General features: G+C 39.6%; 1 protein-coding gene across 1 annotated transcript in view; it reads right to left on the minus strand.

Moving 5' to 3' along the window:
- The window catches only part of LOC147233543 (inactive dipeptidyl peptidase 10-like), a 144524-nt gene extending 126608 nt beyond the window's left edge, over positions 1-17916 (minus strand). Inside the window, exon 1 of the mRNA XM_086148460.1 lies at positions 17728-17916. Within this exon, the coding sequence (XP_086004586.1) occupies positions 17728-17787 (60 nt within the window). The 5' untranslated portion in view covers positions 17788-17916. The remainder of the gene's footprint in view (positions 1-17727) is intronic.
- Between the last annotated feature and the right edge of the window lie 1618 nt (positions 17917-19534).

The raw sequence follows: 19534 nt of genomic DNA on the forward strand, positions 1-19534 counted from the left end.
TTTTGATTTAACAAACATTTCAATAATTATGAAATGTGCTAAAATCCCCCGGCAAACCTCAAATCTTGCCGTATGTCTATATTAATCCTTTACATCTGTGGAGCCGTAGGTTGCCTGTCCTCAGCATAATGCAAACTGCTTCTGGCTCCTGTGTTTTATACATAGTAATAGATGTATGTATGTGTGTGTGTGTGTGTGTGTGTGTGTGTGTGTGTGTGTGTGTATGATTTTTTTTTCTCCTTCCATGTCTGGACTTGACTACGTGCCAGAGCTCAGTCGCTGCAGCTGAGTGAGAGGGAATGTAGTTTCTCCTTGTGAAAGGATGGAAGCAGTCAGTGGCTTCAGGCTGCCGCTTTAATAGCAGTAACCTTGGCGTGAGCAATTATATTTGGGAGCAGCCTAATCTGAGATGATTCCTCACGGTGAGAGCGAGTCTGACTCAACGGCCCCACAATGAATCAGTCTAAATGCATCCTGTGCAACAAGGGCAAGGAAATGTCAACAAAAAACAATCTTATTAATAAAAAAAATGCATGTCTGTCAGGCAGTGGCCCTGAAATCAATGCTTATGCTGAATAAGCTTCAGTTATTTAGAGTTTAGGAGTTTAAAATACCTATATTGATCCTTCTCTATGATTTTTTTTTCCTCGGACTCGTGCTTTTCCAATTTCAGAATGGCTCGAGGACGGCAGCGCGTCTGATGTTACATTCCATCATGATGTCAGAGGAAATCCACCTGCAAGGCTTGGATCTTTTGCAGAACACGCTTGTTCAATGCTGCTCTCTGGTGGCAGGAAACCCACTTTTCCTGGCCTTCCAAAAACAAAGTGAATAACAAATTCGGCGTTTACAGATGTTGTTTGTTATGATCTGGTGGGTTAAGTTGACCGTCCCTTTAAAGTTACTGTCTCAATTTTGTTGACAAAAAGCAGTTATTATACATGAACGAGTGTCCCCAGAACCATCAGAGTACACCCTGCAGTCTTAAATACTGCTTTTTCTGTGAGAAGAGTTTATTTTAACAGATGATCAGTAATCACCATTTATCAGACACTTAATGTATTCTTGCAGAGCAGTGACGCCCTCTTCTGATGCAAGCGGTAAAACACAAAGATGGTGTATTTCAACAGACTAAAATCTCAACAAAATGAGAAAAGAGATATCTGTCTTATTTTTATGCGTACATAAGTTATTAGTCATTGAATTTTTTTAATAGCTAGATTTTTTTCATCTTAAATGATGCATATATAATGTGGATATCAGTAGTAGATCAATGATGTTTATCAAACCCACACCTGCACAATTTTACAGATTCTTTATGCTCCTGCGTTGTGTTCTTCGGGAGTAGGAGGCTGTTTCTATGCGAGAATGCTTCATATACCATCTGTTGCAAGCTAGCAAATCATTTCTTTCACAGACACGAGGTAGAGACCATCAAAAATCCATCAGTCACATGAAGACTGTCCAAAAGATAGAAAAAAACTTGCCTGTGTTTTTTTTTTTTTTTTTTTCTTCGCACTTCAGGCCCTTGTAATAGAGTTTTCGCAGGTCTTAGTAAAAAATCAATAACCTGCATCAGGAATCCTGCTGTCCAAGTCCCAAGAAAGTGGAGCACATTATTCCAATCCTTTAATCACTGCTGGCTTTTTGTGCATCCGCGGAGACACTTACAAGTCCTATCTTGTCGATGAAGACGCAAATACTCTTAAACCTGCGAACATGTAGGGTTTAGCCGCGCAATTACAAATCGACACACCTGGTGTCAATTTGATCTACTGTTCTTGGATCTTATCGAACAAAAATGAATAAATAAGCAAGCTAAACTCAATTACTTTTCAGACTTATATGTAACTAATTGTAGATGTGATTTTTTTTTTTTGCCTCGTTTTTAAAATACCTATAAACTATTTAAACAGCGTGTGATTCAAGCTGTCTGATTAAGAAAATTAAATAGAAAAGTGAAGTAAATGTATACTTCAAAAATACAGGCGAACACTGAACTGCTCAAATTCAATAAAGCACTAGAGAGCTTTAGAGACATCAGACACAATCTCCAGTGCAAATATATTTTAATTCTAGCTCTATAATGGCCATATAGATGGATATTTTTTATTTAAAACTACTGAGAGGAATATTTTATATTTTAATGATTTTCGTGATACAGCATCGGCCAGTCTATTAGACTTTTATTGAAATAGTAGCTCTCAAGCTAACAAAATTTAAATTCCCACCTTTCTTCTGGTCAAGCATCACCTTGATTAAACGGGTTTGGACTCCCTAAAATGAATTCCAAAAGTTAACCGTCAGAATTTGTGCCCTTTATGGCGTTTTCAGATATCCGTCACAATTAATATTCTGCTGATATTAAAGGACTGTTAGTTTTTATAAACACTGCTGCTTGATGAGCTAATGGGAAAGGACTTAATGAAGTAAATTAATTAACTTTAATGATTCTAGTTGAAATTTTGAATTATTTAATATACTTTTTAGTTATTTCCCAGAGGGCATTTACAAACTTACTGGCAAACATGCCTCTTTGCACAGATCCCCAACAAGTAGGAGAAGAAGATTGATAGGTTTCGCTGTGTGGAGTAAGAGGGCTACTTAGCATAGCATATTAAGTGGGGGTCCGTGGAGTCCATATGCCAAGCTTCATTAATAGTCGTCAAATAATATATGCATTGGTGTGTTTTCTAAAGCTGTGTTTCCCAACCTTCTTTTAGCCATGGCACTTATTTCACATTAGAAAAATCCCACGGCACACCACCAAATAAATACGTCTGAATGTAACTGTAGTCTTAATTTACTTACTCTGTGCAAAATATAATACCCGTATATCTAATATGCATAGATATGTTGAATTGCAATGCTGATTTCCCACTGATGTGCAATTTTTTTCTAGAACCCTTTTTCAATGTCTCCAGACATGTCATTAATGCGTCTGGAAATGGTGATATGTGAGAGCAAAATTTGGGCTATTTCTTGAACAGCGACAGGGCTGAGCATTTCTTCTACAATGATTTTGCTGGCTATTAATGTATCTGCCATGCTTTGTGGCTGTTTGGATTTAGAGATGACTTCAGCAACTTTGTAGCTAGCTTCCAGAGCTTTCTCACTCATTTGGTGGTTTTCTTCAACAACGCTGCCTGTTTCTTAGTATGTTCACGCAGACGAACAAAATAATCCGTGTTCTTATCTTGAAGTGAAGGGTGTTTAGTTCAGAGATGGGGTTTAAGTTTGCTTGGAACTATGGTACCATTGGACAGCATTTCCCTGAGTCGGCTCAGTCGGTTCCCTAGTAAAAGTGAACCCTAATGCGATACAACTTTCCTTGTATTGTCGTAGGCTCACCTTTTTTACTTTATTCTGACCATTACTCATACTTGGGTCTTCATCTGGGTCAGAATGTTCTTCAGGACCAGAAGGTCCTGAGTAGTTTTTCTTTTAGAAGATTTATCCACGGCGTATCACTGCCACTGTCACCGGCGAGCATAACCTTCATATCCTTTCTAACTACATCCAGAAATCTTCTTTTTGGTCTCCCTCTAGACCTCTTGCCTGGCAGCTCTAATTCCAGCAACCAATATAATCACTATCCCTCCTCTGTACATGACCCAACCATCTCAGTGTGGCTTCTCTGACCTTCTCCCCAAAACATCTAACATGTGCTGTTCCTCTGATAGACTCATTCCTGATCCTATCCGTTCTGGTCACTCCCAAAGAGAACCTTAGCTTCTTCATCTCCGCAAACTCAAGTTCTGCCTCCTGTCTTTTCATCATTGTAACTGTTTCCAGTCCATACAGCATCGCTGGTCTCACCACTGTCTTGTACACCTTTCCTTTCATTCTGGTTGATAGTCTTCCATCTCATAGAACCCCTGACACTTTTTCTCCACTCATTCCAACCTGGTGAACTCGTTTTTCTTTGCTTCTCTTCCACATTCTCCATTGCTCCATTGGACTCTTGACCCCGAGTATTTGAAATCCTACGACTTCTTGATCTCCACTCCCTGTAGCCTCACCGTTCCACCTGGGATCTTCTCATTCACACACATATACTCTGTCTTTCTGCGTCTAATCTTCATTTCTTTCCTTTTCAGAGCATACCTACACCTCTCTGCTCTGACTACTGTTCATTATGTCATCTGCAAACATCATAGTCCATGGGGATTCCTGTCTAACCTCATATGTCAGCCTGTCCATCACCACTGCAAACAAGAAAGGGCTCAGAGCTGATCCCTGATGAACTTCTCTGTTAGCCCCTCCCTACAGCACACCTCACCACTGTCTCACAACTAGCATACATGTCCTGCACCAGTCTAACATACTTCTCAGACACTCAAGACTTCCTCATACAATACCAAAGGTACCTACTGTAATTACCCTATAAAAATCAATAATTAACCATAAATTAACCAGTAACTGTTGTGCCTATCACTGCATTCTACCCACATATATAGACATACGAAGACACATTATTTGTGTTGACCAATCAGGTGAAAGTTGGCATTTTTCAGGAGGATCACCTGATGATCTAATGTGCTGCTACACAGTGGTTGGGAAACACTGTTCTAAAATATGATCTCATAATCCGATATGCTTGATATTGTATTTTTTTTTTTTTTTTTTTTTTTTTTTCAAGAAAATGCACAGGTACGAATGGAGATACCCAATGGTGATGAGGGATTTTGCAGAGTGGTGTCAGAGTTAAGAAAAGTCAGTATCATCGAACACATCATGAGGAAGAAGTGAAATCCTTAAGGTTATCCATTCAAAATATAAATTCACATTTTGGAAATTAAATCATAAAGGTTATTTTCAAAAATAGAAATCCTCATTTTGTAAGCAAATCAGCATGACACTTAAAATGCACCTTTGATCTGCAGAAAGAGGCATGTGCACCTGTTGCCTCAGCCCTCTTAAAACTCAAGCACCGTGGCACGGAGGTTAGGTTCGGTTTAAAGCTCTGAAATGTGACTTCAGGACATCTCATTAATGTGATTATGGGAGAAAAAAGGCATGACCTCCACTTTTTGCTGCCACGCTTAAGTTTCCCCCACTTGCGTTGGATACAACACTTGTTGCCAAAGCAGTCGGTTCAACCTCTTCATCAATTGGTTTCGGAGTGCACGGGAAAACGTGTTCAGACGTGTTTATGCATCTTAGGTAGTCTTGCATAATAGGTACAGGCTACATGCAAGCAGCTCAACATCAATAACCCAAAGTGCTGCCGCTTTTATTCTTCCCTCATTAATACTCTAAATAAGTACAGTGTAATTGAAGTTTAGCCACAGTTTACCGAGTGAGTGGGAGGAATTAAAAATAGCTAGTGAAGCATATCAGCACCCAAAGGCTAACATGCTAATCAGAGGTTTATGAGCGTCCCTGTGCAGCCGAGTCGGTGACGGCGATGACTGGTGAGACAGGATTAACTGTCTTCCTCCGCTGCTCACATGCTAATGAGTTTCTTTGCTGCATGTCCATCGCCACGGTAACAGGAGAGTGTTAATATTTCTCTGCGGTTAAGACCTGCGTAGGCTGCTAAATCCTGGGATGATGCTCTTCTCTGCAATTTCACAGGTTTTTAGGTTTGGGAATTGAACCCAGAGGTGTTTTCATCAAACATTCAGGTTCACCCATTCACATTTGGGATTTGAAAAGGCTTAGAGAGGAATATAAATATTGGAAGGGTACAAGTGAACGTAGTTTGGTTATTATCACCAGACTAGTATGTTGTTGCATCATGCAAAGCGCCTTGCAATGAAACTTTAAGTCATAAAATCTGTTAATTATCATGGTGATTAAAATGATCATCAGGGTAATATCTAATGCATGGCATTCATTATTTATAACCATATAAAAAAATACCCCTTTGTACATTGCAGTCACGGTAATGATTTTTTTTTATTCCTGATTAAGATTAAAACATGCATGTTTATGAAATAATCGGCTTATTTCACAAGATTTTTTTACTCTGGACAAGTAGAATATATACATATACAATATATTGAGATGGATGTATTTGAAATGAATTTACAATTAAGAGTATTTTGTACTGTTTAACTACACTGGCCAAAGATGAGGAGCTAATGCATGATATTTAACTAAATTATGGAACTGAATATAGTTAGATTATGGTGTTCTTGGTGGTGGCTTGAAATTGTTACAAGTATGAACAGCAATAGATAGATACTGCAGCTAGATAGATAGAGTGCATGAAAAAGAAATCAATTTTATGATGTCAACAAATTATCAAGTTGTAAAGCCTTCCTGTCCACACATACTGTAAAACACTCTTCATCCTGCACTCCAGTGTCTCTAGTCCTCTGACCTTGTATGTCTTGTCATCCCTGATCCATATAAAAATGAAAAGATCTCATTATAGGCCCGTCAAGATCATTAGACCTACAAATCACAGCCATTAAATGAAATTAACGCATCCCCAAAAACACGTTCCATAAAAATCTTGACATTATAATCCTCCTGAAGGCTGGATTTATCACTGGGCTGTTGCATGACACTGCATTAGATATGTCCAATCAATAAATGAGTACATTATTCGGTTAATAAATATATTTCTGCAAATTTTCTCAGAAAAGCGAGTTACTTAGCAACAACCGGCCCGATAATTGCGGAAACAGAAAATTAGGTGTCAGAGGGAGATAATAATTTTGCAATTACGACCCTAACAGGAGCTTGAAAATGGAGCACATAAACTAGGATTAACTGTAAATTACACAATGTTTAACTATAACATAGTTAACGGTGATTTAATAATTAATTATATGTTGTACCTACCTTAGACAACGTGGCATAAAAACCGAAACCACAAAAATTAGTCTTAACTAGATTTGCAGCGTAACACCTTAACACACAAGTCTTGGATTGATTTCATACAATAAACTGCGGGTGAGAAAATGTAGGGCCGCCTCTGCATGTCTCTTTTTACCATTCCTTCAAGATGACATTGTCAAAAGCTCCCGAAATATGAAAATTACAGAGGGAATGTGCATGTTCACTATTGTAGATGCCACTTAGAAAAGCCTTTTGATGAAAAAGGCATCTATTGGCAAACAAATTTAAACACAGTAAAGCTCTTAAGTCATTCAGACTGCTGCCGCACAGAAAAAAAAAAAAAAAAAACCCTATTGTGGACTGATAAGGCGATGTAACAAGCAGGCGGAGCAGCTGATGAAAAGCTCCAAGATGAGAAGTGTCTGCTGTCACTTCTCTTATTTTATTCATCGTTTTTGTCCCTCCGAGCCACATCAATGAGTCAGCATGCCCAATACTGAAGCAACGCTCTGACTCAGCAAAAGCCAGGGCAGCCCTTCCTCTCGTCCTTTAAAAAAAAGTCCAAAAGACAGCTGCGACGACGGCTCGCCGACTTGAAAGGGACCCGATAAATTAGAAACCGAGCCTAAAGGAGCAAATCCAGCTGATGCTGTTGGTAATTGTTTATAACTCTGACCCGGCGGGATGAAAACATCATCCTTCGCCCTTTTCTGTAAGAGCGCCGATGTCATTCCTTCTTCTTGCGGTTTCGTTTTAAAGACGCGTCATTTAAAAAAACCTCGGTCTCTCCGTCGAAAACGCAAACAACAGTTTGACGGTTTTGAATTAATGGGTTATTTCGCGAGTTGTTGTCTTTCACGCCTTTCCCTTTAGATGTAAGCGTAAGAGGTCAACGCAGTGGGTGTCGGGGTGGATGGAGGCACAGAATCGAGTTTGAGATGATATCATTCCACAGCTTCATCCGGAGCTCGCTCTCAATGTTGCCGACATAAATTATCAGAGCGGGGAATTCGGCTGTAGATGGCCTGGCGGATTGATGTAATGATACACATTTATTTATAATGAAACAAGTAACTGCCACAGCAGATGATCAGATCAGATCACCAGGGAAACGGAGGCAGCAGGAGGCCTTCTGGAAACAGAATCAATCAGCGGACTCTGTTATCATCTTTCACGGCAGGGAGCTGGAAGCCAAACCCTCGGGAGGGGGGGTTCCTCACCTTCCCCGCAGTATTTTACACTCGACGAGTACTTTGGGTATCCAAATGAGTGGCTGAAAGCGAGGCTCACACAGATCTACTTGACCCGGTCAACGGGCTTTTTTTTTTTTTTTTTTTTTTTCTCACATGAAGTGTTATTAATCTCGGAGAAGGGCAGTCTGTGCCCGTCCATCTGCGGCAGCCTGTCCTGTTGGAAAAACCGACGCTGAAAAGAAACACTGATTGACACATTTTGAATTTGAAGAAAACAGGGCAAAATCCAAGGACACGGAGCGGCGATGCGAGTAAAAGCGGTCTTGTTATGGTCGTGATGGATGATTAGAAGAGGCCTTTTAGGGATTTGAGAGCCCGATATTATATTACTGACCATTAGATTGCAACTGCAACTTTTAAGAGCTTCTTCTTTGAGTGGATTGGAAACATCAACCAGAAAGGAAAGAGAAAACTGGAAATTAAGATGGAGTGTACTTAATGAGAGTCATGGGATATGAGTGGTGGGCTATTACGCGGCCTCCTGGGAGGATGTGATAAGTGTGGAAAACAGCATATATTCAAATTAATACTCATTTGCAAATAGCGGAAAAGAGCACGCTGCAAACCGGTTGGGGTATAAATAAGCCACGTCCACCACGGCAGCTTTTATATCTCGCACAAGCACTTTACTCTCACTTTCAACCACCTCTTCATTTATCCGATTTCTGTCATTTATTCTGTAGCTGCAGTCAGTGACCTCTTCTGACCTTGGACCCTAACAGTATATTATTATTTCTTCTGAGGTTCTCTCATGGGAACTGAAAAATTCTGCAGTTAAAGGAAAGGTTAACATTTGCATCCATCACAATACGGAAGCAGGGCTTGTCTTGAAATCTGTGTGTTTGCTTGTATTAACCTGCAGTCAACCTTGGTAGCTGTAAGAAAGTGTGTGTAACAAGAGACAGTGTCATGTCATTTTGCTTCAGCCTGCACTTTTCGTGTCACGATTCAACCACTTATGTTTTCGATTCTGTCCACCGTTTATATCTTGGAGAGTTATTGCATTTGGGAGTTTTGTTTTTTTTCTATGATCTGTAAGTTTTGGTATTTTAACAAAAAATTTAACAGAAGAAAATGCTGAAAACCGTATTGAGTTCTTTAGAAATGCGTTTCATGAAAACAAAAACAACTTGGATAATACATAAAATGCTTTTTCGTTTTTCAAGGAAATTATCAACAGTAGTAAAAAAACGGGGTTGAAAATAAGCATAGAAATGTATATTTTAAATATATAAAATGGAAATAATATAATTAATAATATGTAAAATGAGGACTTTCATAAGTACTTCATTTATTGTAAGAGAAATTCAAGTATTCTTCATTTTAGCGAGTAAAATTATGAGTTGATTACCCATAATATTACCTCAAGAGAGTTTTTTTTAACCCTGCTGATTGCACTGTCAACTCCTAGGATTCTTAATTACTGCAACCTCGTGTTTACAGAATATTCTAATATTCCGTATTTATTCATTTGTTCTCAAAGATCAATAATGTTTACTTTTCTACCCACCATTCATATTTTTTTAGTTTTTTTTTTTCCCTGTACTTTCAGCTTTGGTAGAAGAAAATATGAAAAAAACAGAAAAAAAAAAAACATGCTAGCAAAAATAGTACAAAAAGGAGATGAAAATAAGCAAAAGTTAGGGGAAACATATATTTTTTTTGTGTATCAAACGGGTACTTAATATTCCGTAAGGGAAATTTAAGCACTCCTCATTTTAGTTAGCAAAATGATGATTTGATTACCCATAATATTACCTCTAGAGTTTTTCTTAACCCTGCTGACTGCGCTGTCGACTCCTAGGATTGTTAATTTTGCGACGTTGTGTTAACAGAATATTCTAATATTCAGTATTTATTCATTTATTCTCAAAGATCAATAATGTTTACTTTTCTACCCGCCATTCATATTTTTGGAGGTTTTTTTCCCTGTACTTTAAGTTTTGGTTGAAGAAAATACAAAAAAAACATGCTTGCAAAAATAGTACAAAAAGGAGATGAAAATAAGCAAAAGTTAGGGGAAACATATATATTTTTGTGTATCAAATGAGGACTTTCACAAGTGCTAAATATTCCGTAAGGGAAATTTAAGCACTCCTCATTTCGGTAAGCAAAATGATGATTTGATTACCCATAATATTACCTCTAGAGAGTTTTTCTTAACCCTGCTGACTGCGCTGTCGACTCCTAGGATTGTTAATTACTGCAACCTTGCGCTAACAGAATATTCTGCCATGAGGTATTTATTCATTTGTTCTCAAAGAGCGCGTTTGTTTTCAAAACCCCGGATCGCACGTTCGTCAGCCGGGTTTTTTTGTTTTCCAGTCATGCAGTACCTGTACCGAAACGACCCTCTTCAAACTTGAAAACACGGTTGCTTTATTTATTCAAATAAAGCATTCAAATCCAATATCGTGTAAAATCACCCAGGGGCTCACGTTGACTCTAACAAAAAAAAAAAAAAGAACTCCCTCATTTGCATGAGCTTTGCAGCGGGTGAACTCTCATACCGCTCCGCGTGTCAAGAGCTTATTAATGAAGCAGCTAAAACCAGGTGGCACATGAGCTGGATTACTGAGCTGCGGGGATTTATGGCACCATTAAGACCACTCACAGCAAATAATGAGGATGAAAAGCATCCTGCTCATTATGCTGCACTTGTATTAAGGCATGTGTTTGGGGGAAACTCTTTGAACATCTCAGCCGCCGGACCGGCCGAGGTAGCCTTGGTGATGAAATGACAAAAGCGAAACCATTGGCAATAATGCATTCCAGGGAAGGTTCACTCCCTTTTCTGGATTATCCACATGGTGCCGCAGCGGCTCAGCCTCATGCCGAGGTCTGCCTGCTTGTGTGCGTGTCAGCGAGGACCTGCTCGCTACGAAGAACCTCTTTGCATAAAGCGAAGCCGGGAGCGACGCTCCTCACCGGCGAAGAGTCTTCCTCGGAGACGGGGTGCACGGAGAAGTCGTGATAAAAAAAAAAAACAAAAAAAAAACACTTTTTCTGGTCCCCTGGTGTTTTGGAGATCCGGTTAAAAATGCACGTGTGTTGCCGATGATGCCCGAGAAATTAACATTTTATTAAGATGTTTGCGTTTGGAAATTCAGTGTGTTTGTCAGTCAGAGCAAAACATAGCTTGAGCGAAAAAAAGACGCCTCGTATTTGCCGAAAGGAGAGTGCAGCGTTTGCATTTGCTGTTTTCGCCCGGCTGAAAAACTGTTTAACCTCTTGAGACCTCAGCATTTGTTTGTGATACATTGCTGTTTTCTCTCCGAGCTATTTGGCTTCTATTAACCAGAATTGGAAATGTTCACTGAAATTCCAGGGAAAAGCTAATACGCCAAAGGACTCAACAACTGTAAAACCTATTATGACGATTATAATACAGATTTCATTTATTTTAATAGCACAGATATAGAAATACATCAAAATAAGACATTGAAAGGCAGCTTGACTTTGAAAAAAAAAAAAAAAAGCTCCATTGAAGATTATATTTCTACATGGTTCCCTTCAGGGACCAGAGTTTTCTTTTCATGCATCTGTAATTTCTATGAACTTGCTATTATTACCATCTAAATTTAAGTAAGGAAACAAATCATTTTTGTATTTTGAATTTTTATATATATATATATAGAGAGAGAGAGAGAGAGAGAGAGAGAGCGAGAGAGAGAGATATTTTATATATATATATATATATAAATATATATATTTTTTGGATTACAATTTTTTTTTATGTTTACAGCAACAGATGTTATTTTTGTTGATGCAACTGAAGGGAATAAAATCAGTGTATCAGACTTCAGACGCATAATGTCAATTTTGTACATGAAAAATGATGTATTTTTAAAAGCGCAAGTGGTCCCGAGACGTTTTAGCATTTGGGAACGTCGGTCCGTTCCGTCGTGCCGAACAAATACTAGTATCATTTTTGTCCTGATACGTTCATTTGTCATCATCAGCCATGCTAGAAATATAGTTCCTGTCGGGATGAACAGGAGAGCCGCGAGAACGGAAATAGTTCGGATGTAGGCAGTGTTAACTTGGGTTTCACACGTCACCCTCAGCCGGTCTTTACTCCTCCGCTAAGTCAGTCCGCTTTTTTGCATAGAAAGGAGAAGTTTATCGGACGTATTGAACCCGTATGGAGTTGTTAGACCTGAATCATTGGTATGAATTAGATTAAGAATAATAACAATTTTAATTTCCTTTCTTTTATGGCTGTATCAGACAGGTTTAAGGTGCATTACTGCCTCCCTCTGGTGGGAGTGATACATCACTACAAGGTGAAAAATATTTTCGGGACAAGATGAGTTGCGTAATGTTTCGGTTTAATTGGCTAATTTCAGCGGTTATTCTAAATGATGACCCATGGATACAGGAACGCGTTACAGTTGCAAAATAATGAAGAGGACAATAGGCAAGGCATTGATCACATTTAGGAGAATATACAAGCCGAGAGCCCCGGCATTTCTTTATTAATTTATAACTGAATTCGAAACAACGGCTTGGCTGTGAAAGACTGAATGGCCACAAGGTAGAAGTGTTAACACAATGTACATATAAATAAGTATGTGCATATCTATTTATGTGTACAATTATTAAGGAAGCTCTGTATCTTTGGTGTGAGATCAGCGTGATTGGTTTCAATTGCTTTTTTTTGTGGGCGTTATTATCCGCTGCAAAACGCTTTTTTTTTTTTTTCCATGTTTCATTTCCCAACTAGCGTGATACTTCCAGTTTTTAAAAAAAAATACACCTGCCCGCTTAATACAATGCATAAGTTTATGAACGAACTACCTGGCCTGAAAGGATACTGAGTTCTGGGAGCGCGTTGCTTAATGGCGCCGACCTCAAGCTGAAACACCTTGTGATTTTCTTTTTCATTTCCTGAACATGTCCCCTCAAATCTAGGAACAAATCTGAAGCCAACAAACATCTGCGCTAATTTATAAGGACGCTCTGAAAAGCACACCTAATTATATCCAGGGAAAATGTCAAAGCCTTTAAAACAAGCAGAAAGAATCATTTTAGGCTTAAATAACTGCACTCTGAATGTCTGCACTTTTATTCTGCTTAGCAGTTAATTCAATATTTTGTGATAGTTTGCAGCTTGTCTCTATAAGAAGACAACATCTCTCCAATTAACTCCCAGAATTGCTGCAGAAACATTATCAATGCAGCGTAAATTTGCTGTGCACCCACTTTCACCGAGGTCTCAGGCAACACCGTCCCCCCGAAAATGAACCCCCGGTAGACATGAACATATGTAGTGGAATGGTAAACAGCATTGTGCCGCCGTACGAATAATATCAAGCAGGTGCGATTATCGTTATCTTTGCTGTGCCGAGCTGAAGTGTGAGCAGCGACAAGAAAAGTCAAATGTTACATAAGCTTTGTTAAAGTGACTATTTTATAACTTGCCTTAATTGTTCTGGAGAGGAGGGGTATTTGAGAAAAGTCTTGCTGACCAGAAGCTTTAAAAAACGGACTCCATTATTCCAGGCTTTTTTCACCCGCGTGTGTTGAGTCATGTAAATCCACGGTGCGGTTTTCTGAATACATTTTATTTTAGTTGCGTATCACTGCCGGCCTGCTGTTGCTGCTGGGCTTGGAAATGTTTTTACGGAATAACGTATCGGCGTACCTCAAAACATCCCGTTGCACGATGAAGAATGGATGAATGAATGAAAATTCATGAACGAATGATGGGAAGTCGATCGGGTGCCAAGCGTAAGCTGTGATCCGAACCGGCGTCACTCAGACTAACAAACAGAACTGAAAATCAACTCGGACCGTTTTGCTTTTTCATACAAATAACACTGATGCATAGGTGTCAAACTCTGGCCCGCGGGCCACTTTTGGCCCGCAGTGTAATTATTTTTGGCCCGCAAAGCCATACTAAATACTATGTGCCGGTCCGCTGGTATTACAGCCTACTGCGCACGTACCACTAATATCACAAATCCCAGAATGCTCTGCTGGTGGTTTGGCACGAAAATCATGACAGGACCCATAAACGTCTTCTCTGTTGACAGTTATCATAGCAACCTTATGCTAATACTGGTAACGTACTAGCCTCCAAAAAATAGCAAAAAGAAAGGCAGATGATCAGAGTAGATTAGTGTTTAACAAACTGAGCTATAATTGATGTTTTCCTGATGCACTATTATTATTATTATTATTATTATTATTATTGTTATCATTATTCGTATTATTATTATTATTATTATTTAATTTTTTTACATTTATTATCAGCCTGTGGTAAAAGGTTAAAAATTTAACTCAGAAGGTTGCAAATAAAAAGTAGCACACAATTTTTATGTAATTTTTGTTTGAATAATAAATGCCATTGATGTGTTTTTTCATTTGAATTTCAATTTTAATATTAAGTTATATATTGCCTAGTATTTAGCTCTGCTTGGTCCGTATACAGTTTTTAAGCACAACTTGTCTGGTTGAAAAGGGTCACTGTTATATCTGAAGGAAGATTTTTTTCAATAAATATCAATGTTGGCCCACGACTTTGTCCCAGTTTTGAATTTTGTTTTATTTAAGTTTGACACCCCTGCACTAATGTGATAAAAACCCGTGTTGATCCTGACGTCTGAGGCAGAGGATGTCAGTGTCTTCAGCTGTTATAATGCGGATACAATTGTATAACAAACGAAAAAAGAAAGTCATATGAAGAGATAATTAACATTATCAATCTCAAAACATTTGCTCGGAATTACTGTTTTGGCAAAGATGAGGAAAACCCATAAAAATGACGTATTTGTCCAAACAATTCTCGAATTATCAATTTCGTGTGGAAATCACCTCCATTACTTGCATACTGTGAGTTTAACGAGCTTTCATGAGAAAAAAAAAAAAAAAAAAAAACAAGAATGATGTTTCCTCACAATAGATAAGATGTGACAGATTAAGATATTTCGTACGACAGGAAGTCATAATATGTTGACGAAAAAAAGATAAACAGAGCTTCTTGATGCTGCGCTGGAAATGTTCATCGCAGACATTCAGAGTGTTATTTGGTGCCGCGTCTCTTTTTATCCTTGATTTTCTGTTTGGACTTATTCCCTGTGTTTTTTGTCAGATTGTCTTCCCGTGACTTTCTGTTTTCCCATCGATTTGCGTTATTCACGCTTAGCTTTGCTCTATTTTCCCATCTCTTCGTCCTGTCTCGTCCAATCCGCCGATTCCCTTCATCCTTCTTATCAATCGTTGGTGATTTTGCCGGCTTTCGCTTTCACAGCTTGACTGACCGGCGGAGCGCGATGGACAAGATTAGCAAATAAATGAATACATTACTCTTGTTAAAAGTTTCAACCATTTAGAATTAGCAGAAATTATAAATCGCTGAGCTACGGCTTGCGGAATGGAGCGAATGTGACAGGTGGGAATGAGCTGCTGGAAGAATAACAAGGCTCTCAAAATGTTTGAATGCCGCAGGATGAAAACCTTTTTTTTTATTTTTTCTATCCTTGTTCTGCTGTCTGTGTGGGACGTTCTCAAAGGCCAGATCAGATATGTAATCCTCCCAGAGGGCTGACCCCTTGCCAGTTGGATGTACTCGCATATTACACCTTCTACGGGAGGCCCTCGCGAGGCATCGTCAGATGCCAGAACCGCTCTCGGTTGAAACCACCCGGTGTAAAAAAAAAAAAAAGTCAGGTTTCTTCTCCGAGCAACCCTCGGATATCGTGTCAGGAGCGATGAAGGCACCCCGAATCTTAATATCCTGTGCAATCTTACGTCGAACAGAATGGGAAAGCCCTGTCAGGCGCACAATGGGGCTGAGTGTGACTTTGCTGTGGAGTTTGTGACACTGCAGAGATCGCAGGCGGGCCGGATGCAAAAATTAAAAAAAATAAATAAAAAAAACCTCCTGGTTTTCTTCATGCTGACAGGGGTTCAGGCTAAAAGGCTAATGCTAACCGAACAGAGGGCTTGCTGCGTCAGAAAGTAACCGGGCGGTACTTCCTCCGAGTCGGATTTGAGTGTACGTCTGATATGGATTAATGTTTAAAAGGGATTTAGCTTTGATAAATTATCCATGCGTTTCATGGAGATGCTGAGGGTTGAAGCGCGGTTAATGAGCCGGAGAAGCACTTTGTCGCTTTAAACTAAACCGAATTGAAACCTGCTTTAAAAATCGATTTCTATCGCTAACTAAAAATCGGTCTTGATGGTCTGGTCATCGCCATACATCTACGTTCACACATTTCTATTAAAAGATTGCTAATGATGTATCAGATGTATAAGTTCTACATCCGACTGACTTTACCACAATCATTTATTCAATGCATGTTCAGACTTATTGATCAATTTGTACTTATTTTTTTTTTCTGTTTCCAAGGCTCCTTGCTTTGTACTTTTCTCATGTATTGAGCTACCATTGCTTCCCGATAGATTTTTTTTCTCCTATTTTATTAATGTCAAACGACAGGTTTATACTTCATGCATATACACATACACGCACATATATTTATATATAGATATATCCTGTAGTCAGGGTTGTGGAGGCGGTGGATCCCCGCTGTCTTTGGGTGAGAGGTGGGTTCCAAACCTGGACGGGTCGCCAATCGAGGGCTGAAAATCTCATTTATACATCTGGACATTTTTTCCAATTCACCCCCCTGGATGTTTTTTGGACTGTGGGAGGAAACCCCACGCAGACTCGGGTAGATCATGAAAACTCCCCTCAGAAAGGAAAAGAACCAGGATCATCTGTGCTGTGACTACATATATATTCATAGTTTATTTTCCCTTAAAATATTGATAGGATATTGGTAATGAATCCAGGCTGGTGAGTCTGTGTAGACTAGGAATTCTTCAATGCCTAAAAGATAACATTATCCAAATACCAGCTGTATATTAAGCATCAGATCTCTGCTGTCTTTCTTAAAATATGTGACGTTTTTAAATACGTTTTCGTTTTGTTTTTTTCTTCCCATCGTCTCGAGCTGCAACTCCCTTCCCTCCCAGCGAGCTCCCTTCCTCGGAAGCGCATCACTAAATTTGCAGCGTTGCCTTCATCAACCGTGACTTCATCTTCATCTTATTAACCTCAGAACAGTAACGTCGGGTGATTTTCACCCTCACAATTCTTGTCATGTGATTTTCATTGTGTTGCCATTGTCTGAGTTTTATGGGTCCTTGCGTAGCTTCAGGCTGCTCACTGATGTTATTAATTGTACGTTTTTTTTTTTTCCTTCCTCCCATCGGCCCGTCTATAAATTGATGAAAACTGTATTTTATCCAGTATATTGTATCGGGTAAAAGATACCCATCGTTAGTGATGGTGTTACTTATTTTAACGTTCGTGTTCTGAAAATTGAGTTTCGGTTCAATCCGGGTAAACGGTATACATGTTTCAAACACGCATGTATATATGACACTGCATATGCACGCATTGAACACGGCTTGGATTGAAAAATGGTTTCCATTATTTTCACAAGAGCCATAAATTTTCCTCTCTATTATCAAGGCTCGTGGGGTCGAGAGCAATTGACCCGCAGGGGGGTTCCTGCACTCTGGAGGAGGAGGTTGGAAATGTAACGCTCTTCTGTAAATACCTGCTCAAACAGCACCGCCTGGCAGGCTGGGGAAGTTGGCGGAACACGATTTAGACGACAAAAAACTTTCCAGGACGAAAAGTGAAAAAGTGTTTTCCTACCTTGACATCCTTGGTGGGTTGACACTCAATCTGATGAGACACGGTGGCGGTTTGGTTCATCGCTCCGGTTCGACACGAACGGCCTGCGTCTAAAACCAACAGTTTTTCCGGGCCGATCGGATACGATCCGCTCTCACTGATCCTGCAGGCTCCCGGCACTCGGCTGGGAAGTTTTCCTGCGGTTCCTCCAACTACCGGCTGACCGAAGCGCAAACTCCGAGTGCCGCCGCGATGCAGGGGGGGCTGCGAAAGCTCCTCCGAGGGCGCCGTTTGTGTCGCGGCAGCTCCACTTCAAGCTTCGAACGCAAAGAAACCGAAGCACATGTTGTTGTTTGGTTTCTGCTCCCCCTCTAAATGGTCGCAGAGCTCGCCGTGCTCCCTCCCTCCCTCCTTCGCTATCGCTCTCCCTCTCTCTCTCTCACTCCCTCACCACTATAGCCTGAATGCGCAGCCTATGGAGCAAAAAAGCAGACAGAGAAAGCAGCTGACGGCGAGTTTATAAACCAGGAGGTTCGCCAAAGCCTCCCACATGCAAAGACGTTGCTTGATCGGGATGCATAATCGCTCGGGGCGAATATATATCGCGGGCGTTTGGTTCGACGCCATTATTTTCGCTTCATACAGCCTGGACGGACCGACGATATCACGGCAGGATATGTTTGCGTTATCAGGACTCTCACACCGATCGATTCATCTGCGTCTCGAAACGTTCAGGAATCGGACAGTTTGTTTTCCGGGGGGAAGCGCGAGAGCTCTCTGAGCCGAAGAAATAAATAGATTAACAAAAAAAAAAAAAAAAAAAAACAATCATAAATGTTTCTCAAGCCGTTTATGCGGGAATTTGTTTTCGATATTATGCCTGTTTCCCGACGGCACAACTTGTAAATAAATGATAAGAAATAAGAACATTTTTGAAATTAAAATCAATCGCTGTCTTGAGTTTTCACCTGAAGAGCTCGCAGTATTTCAAGCTGTCTGAATTTCTGCCAACGTCTCTTTCTTTTATTGATTTTTTTTTTAGTTCAAGCGGAGAGACATACACTGAGTGCGTGTATATAAAAACAAAATTAATCAATTCATCAAAAAATAAATCAATAAAACAACCAAGCTAATCAAAACTTGGTAACTCATCATCATCATTCCTTGCCTTTAAATAATAACCTTTTTTGATGCACTGAGTGCATGTATATAAAATCAAAAATTAATCAATTCATCAAAAAAAATCAATAAAACAACCAAGCTAATCAAAACTTGGTAACTCATCATCATCATTCCTTGCCTGTAAATAATAACCTTTTTTTGATGCGCTGTCAGGTGCTTCACTCGCGTTGAAGGTCTTCTTTCGTCGGTTCAAGAGAAATTCACCTTCGCGGATAATTAAGCGTGGATAAATGACGGCATTCGAGGAAAGAGAATAAGGAGGAAATATAAGTAGAAGGCAAAACCGAAGGCCACGTATATTAACCTCTCAGATTTCAGGTCACGGTCGCCCATCGCCGACGCCGACGAGAGGGTAATTCATGCGACACTCGGCAAAAAACTTTGACAAGATAATTGACACGGAGAGAAGTTTAAAAATATTCTTAGAATCGGTAAGAAAATTAGCTGTAAGTTGAAATTAATTAACGGTTACGAGATCACTTTTAGAAACAGAAATACTGTAATATCCGGACGATAAGCTGCGACTTTTTTCACTTAAACAACAACGCGGCTAATATATGGATTTTTTTTTTTTTTTGGGGGGGGGGGGAGGGTGAGCTTCACGCTGCTAAAACATTTATCCTCATCACACCGGATCGATGAAATG

This window comes from Fistularia commersonii, chromosome 6 (genome assembly GCF_037954325.1).
Source record: "Fistularia commersonii isolate RoL2024-O1a breed Wild chromosome 6, RoL_Fcom_v1.0, whole genome shotgun sequence".
Classification (NCBI taxonomy): Eukaryota; Metazoa; Chordata; class Actinopteri; order Syngnathiformes; family Fistulariidae; genus Fistularia; species Fistularia commersonii.